The sequence below is a fragment of the Spea bombifrons genome, chromosome 4, assembly GCF_027358695.1.
Source record: "Spea bombifrons isolate aSpeBom1 chromosome 4, aSpeBom1.2.pri, whole genome shotgun sequence".
Taxonomy (NCBI): Eukaryota; Metazoa; Chordata; class Amphibia; order Anura; family Pelobatidae; genus Spea; species Spea bombifrons.
In genome coordinates, this window is record NC_071090.1 from 95,871,831 (window position 1) to 95,882,575 (window position 10,745).

Sequence of the window (10,745 nt, forward strand, 5' to 3'; positions counted from 1 at the left end):
ACATTAGCATGAGTTTCTGTAACGTAAATCAGACAGACTCCATACCTGCTCAGAAATGTATGAATTGAAAGCACACACCTTTAACTTCTGTGTCCTGCAGGTGGTGAAAATGATGATCGTTGTAGTTTGCACATTTGCGATCTGCTGGCTCCCATATCATATCTACTTCCTGCTTCAGATCTTCCTTCCCGAAAGCGACCAAAAATTCTACCAGCAGCTATACCTGGCCATCATGTGGTTGGCGATGAGCTCCACCATGTATAACCCCATCATCTACTGTTGTCTGAATGACAGGTGAGTGAAGACAAGCCTTGTGTTGTTGCAGACCAGAAATGTAGGTTAGCAGCACTCAACTTCACTCCCATCAAATGAACTCCATAGACTTTGCTGTGATAATAATAATAGTCTTCATAAAAAAGGATATATCGCTAGACACGCTTGATGTGTTTGGTACTAGGTGCTTATTCATAAGCTTAACAGTCTGATAAGCATTGAAATAGATTTATAATTAAGTCATGGGTATGTGCATAATTATAGATGAATTAAACAGGTGTAAAGTATCCATATTAACTTTTATCAATGGGATTAAATGAAACAAAGAGTTAAGTGAACAATAATATGGAGTGCAAAAGTAAAACTCTCTCTACTAAGAAAAAAAGTTACTATTACAGCTGTGTTAAATTTCCTTGAATGCAAATAAATCCAACACAAATTATCAAAAGAATATATAATTAAATAGTTAAAACGAATAAAAACAACTGAGTATATAAAAACAAAATCAATACATGTATATATGAAAATGCATCTAATGGATCCCTCACTAACACAATACCTATACATGATAACCAGTTGTTATAAATAATAAGTCACTGAATCGATAAATATATAATCCATATACACAATAGCTAGTGATAATTCATAATACAACACTCAATAAAAAATAAAATAAACAGATAAAACACCAATTAACAGCGATTAACCATTAATGAATTATTAATAAAGCACTGTGTAAACATGTCCATAAAAGCACTATAAAAGCCAATTCATAATAATAGCAGCTGATGAATGAGTTTATCTATAAATAAATATTGTCTAGCAATATCTGTAATATTGTATTTTAATTAGTAATTCATATTATTGTATAATGTGTGCCTGGCTCAGTAATTATGAAACTATTATGATTATGAGAGCAAAGCCTTTGGAATTTACTTGGTGTGAACGCGAGTGCCGCTAACCTATATTCCTGGCATGTATTTCTTGGCGGGTCTGGATCCAACCCCTGGTGTGTAGAGCACTGAGTTTCTTCCCTCTAGGAGCAGGAGACTTATTGGGAGTAGAGATGCCAGGCTTGTGTTGTTAGGTGTATTAGGCAGAAGTGTACATGTTCTTTTATGTATTATTTATTATGTTATTTACTCCAGCACTGGTGCTATACAATGAGGAACTTAAAGTGTGGATGAGAAACTGTTCTATTCAGAGCATTAAACAAAGTGGCCAAATACTGTCCCCCTCCGCAGACACAGTTCATGACAGTAGCCGGATGATAATGTTAAGAAATGTTATTTATGTCACACGAGGAGTGCATTATTGGGAGGAGTGTGGGCCTGCTTGGGGCAACAAGAGATGAGAAGTGTCTGCTGCAAGCAGGTTGTATTTCCATGTATTTCCATGTTTCTAGCTTGTTCTTTTCATGCCGATAGGTAGGCATCTGGTTTCTCTTCAACTTCAGCTCATGAAATCCTTTCTACCATTGTACCCGTACTCTGTTATTGCCACTACTTTTCATTTTTGTCTCCATAGGTTCCGCATTGGCTTTAAGCATGTTTTCCGATGGTGCCCGTTTATCCATGCGGGTGAGTATGAAGGGCTGGAAATGAAATCCACACGCTACCTTCAAACTCAGAGCAGCATGTACAAAATCAGTCGTATTGAAACCACCGTTTCGTCTGTCCTAAATGCCAACGACGAGGATGCAGAGGAGAGTGGGAAGAACAGCAAACGCCTGTCCTTGGACCTCACCTCCAACGGTTCCTCACGCAGTGTCTGTAAGACTATGTCTGACTCCTCCAGCTTTTACTCCAACAACCTTTCATAAATGGCCACCACAACCAGGATTGTCCTTGGTGTCCGTTTGTGGTTTGCTAGGCTACTTATATCCCCAAACGAGGGGAATCCATTTTAAAGTGTTTCCACCTTATCCAGGCTTAGGTGAATGAGACTTTGTTGATAATCCTTATGCCCTTACTCTTCCGTCCAGTAATTCCGTTAATGAGAGTATGTTTACAACATGGAAAGGCCTTACCACTAATTTGTCAGAGGTAACAGCAACCTGTAAACAATTCTTCCTACCCTATTTAGCACCCGGGTGTAATCTATTAACATCCCAAGTGAGACTGGCCCCTTATAACCAACAGGCAGTTTCTATAAACTGTTTTCATGTCCCACACCTGCCATGACTGCTCCGTTGTAGGTTGGTAGTTCGAACCTCCTCCTTTTAAAACAAAGACCAAATAATTCCTAGTAGAAAGTAAAATTTGTAAAATAGTGGTGGACACTGAAAGGATGACAACGTGTTTAGTAGTCCAGGAACATAATAAACCCTAATATGATAGTACAATTTGCCCTATATTGTAAAAGTTTATTTTTGATAAGCTTTTCTACAAAAATAATATTTATAGCTAAGGGCTATGGTCTTGTTCAAAGTATTCACACCTATTATATCTACCTTCTTTCCTCGGGAACTCAGAGAGTTAATAGGCTAATTTATGTCGCCAACCCTTCCTTTAAAAACTGCTGTACATGCTCTGTTTTAAAAATCTATCTATAACTTTATTTATTTAATTTTCGACAGTCTATTGGGATTTGGGGGGGGGGGGCTGTGAATCTGATACCAAACACATAAAACCATAAAACAATCTATTAACAAAAGGCATTTGCACCGCAGAAAAAAATAGAAGCCTGGAGACTAAGAAAATTTTCTTTGGCATAATTTCCATATTAGAATGTAAATCAAAAAATCCTCAGGTTGCAAAAAAAAACAAAAAAAAACAATTATGACATATTCACAGACAATATAAATTTTTTTTTTTATGTTGATCCAATTCAGCTTTTGCAGGCTAAGCTGGAAGTGAAAGCATTAAACGACGCGTGAATTATCTAAAAACATAATTTGCAACCAACATATTTTAAAGATATTTTTTAAAATGTAAAATAACAATCGTATTACGCCTTGAAAGATAAGCTGATAAATTGATTTCACAATAGTCGTGTCTTTGTGAAATTTCAGAACTTGTGTTTTTTATAGTCATTATTTTAAAAATCTAAAATAATTAAGCCCCCCCCAATGCACTGCAGCATGCTTGTATGTGAATTACTCATAAGAGCTGCTGGGACCCTCAATATTGCTAATACCCACACCTCGCCTGACAGAGGCTTAGCTGTGCCAATGGCTCACAGAACAGGGGACGGGGACGCCTGGCACCTTCTGGTCCGGGACATGCAAAGTCAAGTGGCTACCCGGTTCCCAGGAAAGCCCCCAGCATATGTAATTGGCAAAGTTTGCAGTAAAACATATAATTTTTTGTCTAGCTTGAGGAATAGATAAATAAACTGTGACGGGATGTATCCAATTCAATTTTTTTTGTTGCCACCGTACAAAACAAGATTTCTGTTCTCCTTTCAAAAATTCATTACCCCGCATTGCTGTAGCAGCCTACTAAACGGAAACTGTCTACCACTTCCCGCTGTGCAGAACACAAACATATAAAACATTCATTTTATAACGCAACCCAACTAGGATTGCAAGGGAACCCATTAAACTAGGAGCAGAGCATTCTGGGGAAAAACAGAAGTCCCACCGCTTGCAGGTAATTTATGGTTTACATTGTTCATATACGTGATTTTTGTTCAGGGATAATAATGCAGCGCTCGTTATCAATCGCAAAGTATGTGATTGGAGCAAAGATGATCTTTTTGAAAGCACTTTCAAACGACCAACGTGTCAACTTTGTACAACTTTAACAGGGTCTCTGCTATCATGAATGTGAATTATATATATATATATATCTATACATATGTGCTTGTATATAGTAACTGTTTTACGTCAAGCTCCCCATGGTCTATGGGGAAATAGAACAGTGTAGTAAAGCTATTTGGACATTTGTGAGTAATTATATATCTATGGCAAATTCAGGCCAATCAGAGTGTTCCATTATTGAAAGCTGCATTGTGTACGGAGTAGATTTTTAGAAAGAAACCATCTGATTGGTCCATATTTTTAACCTCTTGTGGTCAAAAGAATACCGAGTTGTTTGTTGCAGATCAGCGCCCAAGGCTCATGATGCTGTCATACCAACAGTGCAATTGTATAGATCTATAACCTGTGCTCCATGAGCTGTGATGTAGATGTGTATTGAGTATGACCTGCCTTGGTAAACCAATGTACGTGTTTTCACTGTCAAAACAAAATCAGTATTTTCACAAATAAATGTGTTCGTTCGTGAAATTTTGTCTGTAGTGGAGAATTCTGATGATGACATATGATGCACATTTTTCAAAGACAGTGTGGGGGGGGGTGGTCATGTCTTGCAGTTTTAATTGAAAGATTAATTCCGTGGGGTTTAAATTAAAAAGTAAATAGCATTTTCTCTCTTCTCCATTGCCCCGCTACTATACATAATTCCTGTACTTTGTCATTCCATCTGTACTATTTCAGAATCAGTTGCAGCATTAGTGTTGGCACTTTAGCTATTTGTTCTGCTATGCAGTGTATGCGATGTATTAACTCCCAGAAATAAATCAATTACTTAAATGTATATCTGTTATAGATGGGATCAGCAAGATGTAAAGTACAATGTGAGTACTTTCATGTGCATTCTCCCAAAACAAAATAAAAGAAATAAAGCGCCTGACACAGAAGAGGCTGCCCTGCTGCAGCTGCTTCCCTCTTTCTCTATGATCTGATTGCTCTTACCACTCGTTGGCTGCTTGGAATAAAAATGAAATAAATGGCAGCACTTTCCACACAGGGGTCTTAGCAGACCCCCACCCAGGACTTTCCCTGAGCCAGCGCTGGAGCTGAGTGGAGGTAAGTAAACTACGTGTAGGGAGATGCATTCAGCCAAAACACATCTCCTGCAGGGCGCTTAGCTGGGGCAAATGTTTATGGTGGGATTCTGCAGACCCCTCCAATGCATTTGCAAAACAGACTACATGAAAATGTAAAGAGACCACACAGCAGTATTAAAGTTCATATGATGACTGAGATGTCCCTTTAAAAAGATTTGCCTAGACCACCCCAATGTAATTACACTCTTAATGATGATTATACATTCTACTTGCCAAGCAGTGGATTTAATGCTTTTTTTAGTTATATTTTTAAGCAAATTGTTCATTATGTTTAACACAGAGAAACCCACTGCATGGCTGAAACAGACAGCCTCGCTTACTACAGCGTCACCGTCATGGTTAGCTAGCCAAAATAATTCGGTTTCTGGTTCCCAAATGGTTAAATTCAGTCTACAGAACAAAGTCCCTTTACAACCGTCACCTTCATTTGTTTTTAAGTTCTTTAATGGTGGCATTTTACATTGGCCAGCAGAAGCGCCCATTAACCTTGTGAATCTGACAGTCTGCCAAAAAGAATAAGCATTTTCGGTGTGATTTGTTATGCCGTTTTATCGCCCAGCCAGAGTGCTGCCCAATGAAAAGCATGGCCTTTCATTTTATAAAGCAACATAATTCTCTTAAATATCTTTAATTACATAAACGCCTCTCCAGAGGACCCATAAATGTGTCGTAAAGCCTGCCCCCCTAATCACACCTCTAACCACAAGAGCACCCCTCCTTGGCATTTTAGACTCGTGAGAGATACGTATTTAACAACAATATTAACTTGCATCTGTATTCTTCACCGATAACCATACCTGGGTATTTTCTTAAAATGTTCACCATCTAGTCTATACGATTCTCTTCTAGTGAAATACCTACTTGTCAGGAAATAATAATAATAATAATATACTGAATTAGATCACCTGTGTCCAAGCAGGTGTTTTAGCTTTTATAGCCACAATTGTAAGAGAGAGGCACCTACTGGAAGAGCAGAAGCTGGAAGTAACTCCACACTGTTTGGGGATTTGTAAAAAACCCCACGACTCCAGATTAAGCTCCAAGTCTGCTTAGTCTGCTCTATTTGAATCACTTTTGCCTTATTTATTCTTTAGGATAGCTTTATGCACATCCCAAGATTTATTCAATCTCCTTATTATGTTTACATGTGAACTTCCACTGGGAATCTATGACAGGTATCTACTACACTTTGCTGTACCTGTCCCTGAATAACGGCATAATTTAAGTGGCACCATATGCGAAAATAATGCCCTCTCGATCTATACCTTCGCTTGCAGTTGTGTACACAGTAACTGGGAACTCTCCCAATTGTGCCCAGAGTCTCTGGGAATCAGTTGGGTCAGCCTTACATATGTTGGTAGGGGAGGAATTAGTGTTTGGCTCCACTCACTAAGTAAACTCCAATTCCTAAAACCTCACAGGTGGAGTAGAAGGGGCCCCTCCCTGGGATGTTCCCATATATAAATTATTCTATATGCTGTATACACACAGTAAGTGCTGTTTAGATGACACAGCCCGTTTGGAAAGTTAAAGCGTACCGTACAATGCATTGCTTAGTCTTTCCTATCTCAAAGTTTTACACTCAATGTGTCATTTAGCCTCGAGGCTTTAGCAGCCAACTCTCAAACGCGGCTGCATGCATGTCAGCGGGAAAAAAGGTGAAAATATAGGATTTCTTTTCACAATAAACTGTCAAATATCAAGTTATACAAACCTTTGTCAGAAATTGGCAGGTATTTGCTCTAGTTCCATGTGCACAGTTGGAAGTCATATTTCATCTGCAAAGCAGAACCTATAACTAAAGAACACAGAAGAGAAATTCTAGAGCGATGATCACACTCTTTAATGTAAATCATAGCCCTAGCCCCTGAATGTGCTTGTTCATAGACACATGGGAATATATACCATAATATAAGATCCTCCAGGCCAAGCAACCAGACCTCATAAAGTAAAAAAAAAAAAAATCATTTGTCGCCTAACAGTTTTTCTTTCTAAAAACAAAAGATGCAGACGCTACGTATCTGGCCCCATTTCCTACAAACAAGTCTAACGTACCATAAACTACAGTACTACAGTACCTTCCAACTGTCCCCTTTTTCATAGGACAGCCCTGATTTCCAGGCAATGGGGGATCATGTCCCAGTTAGGGAGATCAGAAGATCTCCCCGGACCTCAATTACAGCTCCCACGTTGTCCCTTCTCGCAGCACATTGAGGCTGTGCCGCAGGATATGATGTTCTGCCTTAACGCCATGCAATGAACGAAGGTAAGTCCACAGTCCTGTCCAAGACCCCACCTGTAAACCCACCCAAGTTCCTATAACACCCACCCCTCCGGGCCCACAAACGGTGGCCCTGTTTGGGTTTCTGACCCAAAATAGGATTCGTTGCAGCGAAATGTCTTTTTTTATTATGATTTTATCACAGTCACAGTTCAGTTTAGCTGGGCCAAAAAACCCAGCAGGAACAGGTATTTTTCTCGGACATTTCTGCTGAATTATCCACAAAAACCTATATTTTAAATATTTATATTATATATATATTTTATATAATACTTGTTTATAATGTATAGGAACATCTAATGAAATGTTACTGGGAAAGGTCTGCTTAAAATGTTTTTTTTGAAAACTGAGTAAGAAAGAGGCTAGAGACGGAAAAATGTAGGCCGAATTTTTGCTGCAGCCGGCCTGTCGCCGCCAATACCCCAAATCTTCCTCCAGCGTCTGGGGTATAAGTAGTGCGTCTCTAGAAGAACATTCTCATGGCCACAGTATGCATTGTGAGCCCGTACATGTACAGGCTTTGTCATTAAGGGGTTAAATAACAGGAGACGCCGCACAGTTAGGGAATCATTTTGGGACTTGCATTAAAACTTATTACTTACCCATATAATCACTTTATTTGATATAACACAGTACTTGTATTATTACAGCAAGCCTCAAAATCCACTTACTTACCATTCTGTTATATACCGACACAAACCGTATCCGCTCTATTAACTACATTAGAATAAACGCCAGAAAATAATATACACAAATAACGCTCCGCAACATTATCCTAATGATAGCACATTACCAGTCTGTGGCCGCCATCTTAGGATAGCTGTATAGCTATGCGTGTAACTACAGACACATGTGTTAGTGGACTACTTCCCACTGGTATAACTCCCATCACACATGTGCATCTAAATATTAAGCGTTGTTTTATGAATTACTGGGAGATGTAATAACAAAAGGTAAGCACGTTGGCAGAAACATCGGGTGGGTATGTAGCTCCCCTTTTTCAAATGTAATACAGGAACATAAGCAGATACGTTTTGGCAGGGCTTTATAGTCTCCAATAATCGTAGCTTTTGAACTCCATGGGGGCGATTGTGTTGACTTCTTATGCCAGTTCCACCCATTTGGAGTTGGTGCCATCACCATGTGCAGCCAACCCTGCCTCCCCAGCCATGAGGAGCAGGAGAGCTTTGGGGGAACAACCTGAGGACGTTCCAAGAGATGAGGATCTTGCATTTATGCATTTCATTCATTCTCTCTTCATTTCTGTTAGCATCTTTATTTTACTTCTTAGATTATATTAAGGTTTTAAGAGACTCGCAATTTTGGATTTTTGACCAAGGATGTTGTCCTTTCTGTTGAAGAAGACCTAAGGCTTACGTAGAGGATTCTAGGTAACTGTATAGTTATTACAAAAATCTTTGCATTCCTTTACTGTGTCAGCTGGAAAGCGTTCCCATACACTCATCACACCATAATAAAAATATTGCTCTCTTAGATTACAGCTTGTTGTTTCTTCAGACTTTCTCTTGTTAATATAGTGATCAAAGCAATGAAAAAAATATTTTCACTATATTTTTGGAACGGCGCTCAATAAGAAGAAAAAAAATGTGCATCTTCCTCTCAGCTATATTTTTGTGAATCCTTTAAATATTATAAAACTAACTATGTAAGAACAATGTTAGTGTAAAGACTTTAACAGAACTCTTGAACATGTCTTGTAACTTTGTATGTCACTCTGATATGCATCACAATGTAGCAACTGCAGAACTATGACTTGAGAGATGTTTCAATGTATTTTAGAAAGACTATCATGCGAAACGTTCTGGTAGCAGCATCTATAGTTCCTCCTTTCCAATAGTTTTTCTCAGTGAAGTACTCACCTAACTAACCATTGCTAAGATTGGACCTTTTCTCCTAACTCATGGCATAACTATGCAATAACTCCTGCTATAGCTGCCAACTATCCTGATTTCATCCTGACAGTCCACACAGATAGATTTCATTCTACTGGTTGAAGTTGTGGCCACTGCACCAATGCCAGTTTTTTTGCAATGCCAATTTATTTTAATACCTCATTCCTACATATTGTCAGCAATGCACTCAATGTAGTTACTCTCCCAACTTCCCCATAACACTTACTCATACAGTGTCCTTCCAGAAAAGTTTGAATATGTTGCTGTCTAACTTTTTCCGTTGCGTCTCTTGCTATGCCTCAGCTTGGCTTGTCTTCTAGCTTCTCATTTAACCATCTTCCAATACGCGGCTCCCAAACCCTATGAGTAGTTTTTGTTGTTCTACACATGTTTAAGAAGCATTCCTTTCAATTGGTTGCAATAGTAGCTATGGGGCTGTAGTGACGCTCAATTCCGTAAGATCTTTGGACATGGAGTGATGCGCTCCTCATATTCTCCTGACAGGAGAAGACCTTAAGGAGCTCGCTAATATGAGAACAAGGAAACCCTCGGAATCCAGGAGAATGGACCAGGTGAACGGGCGAATGAGGAGTCTTAGAAGCCATGATGTCCCGTTTGATGTCAGGGAGGAGACACACTGAGGAAATGTACGGATGGAACGCCAAAGCACAAATTTAATTTTATGGGTTTTTATTTCAGTTTTTTAACTATTTTCTTATAATTTTACCATTTGAGCATAGTTTCTTTTTTGTGGTAATGAGTGGTCCAATGTCCTACTGAATACATTTTACAAACAATATTTTGCTCAGTGGCATTCACATGTGATGCGATGCCTGTTGGACTATTGTACAGTATACATTGTGGCATTAGGTTTCCATTAGTTCATTGTGATGTGAAATCTCATTTGCACCATACAGCAAAAAAGATTCCTACTCTTATACTGTAAAGGGTGGCGTATCATAACGGTCACACAATCTTACTTTTACTCATGTTACACCTATCACTCTTGCAGACTCCATAGAATATTCTATATTTTTTTTTTATACACGCCATCGAGGGATGAAACCGTGGGCTCCTTCTATCACTCCCATACAGTGTAATGGAAGACCCCATATTACTCCCACACACACTATAGAGTGTATCGGGATCCTACTATCACTTCTACACACACCATATGGCACTACAATCATTTTTACACTCGCGGCCACCCTTGTCACATATGCCATACCATAAAATATGATTAAAGAGTCAGATCTACCAAGATCCAGTAAATGGCCTTCACATGCCACAACGTAAATATGTTGTCTCGGCTATTTACTAAGGTTTGTGCCGTTCAGGTAAGGGTGTTTAGTTATTAATGGGAACTGCTGGGTTAAGTAGAAAGGTACATGCGCATTGATAGCTGGGTTTTAGTAAAACTACAT

At 38.9% G+C, this 10,745-nt stretch overlaps 1 protein-coding gene across 2 annotated transcripts in view; it reads left to right on the plus strand.

The window, feature by feature from the left end:
• LOC128492634 (substance-P receptor) overlaps positions 1–9,975 on the plus strand; it is a 95,287-nt gene extending 85,312 nt beyond the window's left edge. The window contains exons 4-6 of one of the 2 annotated variants that reach the window (XM_053465253.1): positions 101–294; positions 1,801–1,853; positions 9,826–9,975. In XM_053465253.1, coding sequence (XP_053321228.1) covers positions 101–294; positions 1,801–1,853; positions 9,826–9,962 — 384 coding nt within the window. In that variant the 3' untranslated portion in view covers positions 9,963–9,975. Of the gene's footprint in view, positions 1–100; positions 295–1,800; positions 2,317–9,825 lie in introns of those variants that run through there. The other variant, XM_053465252.1, reaches the window with a different exon arrangement.
• The last annotated feature ends 770 nt before the right edge of the window (positions 9,976–10,745 follow it).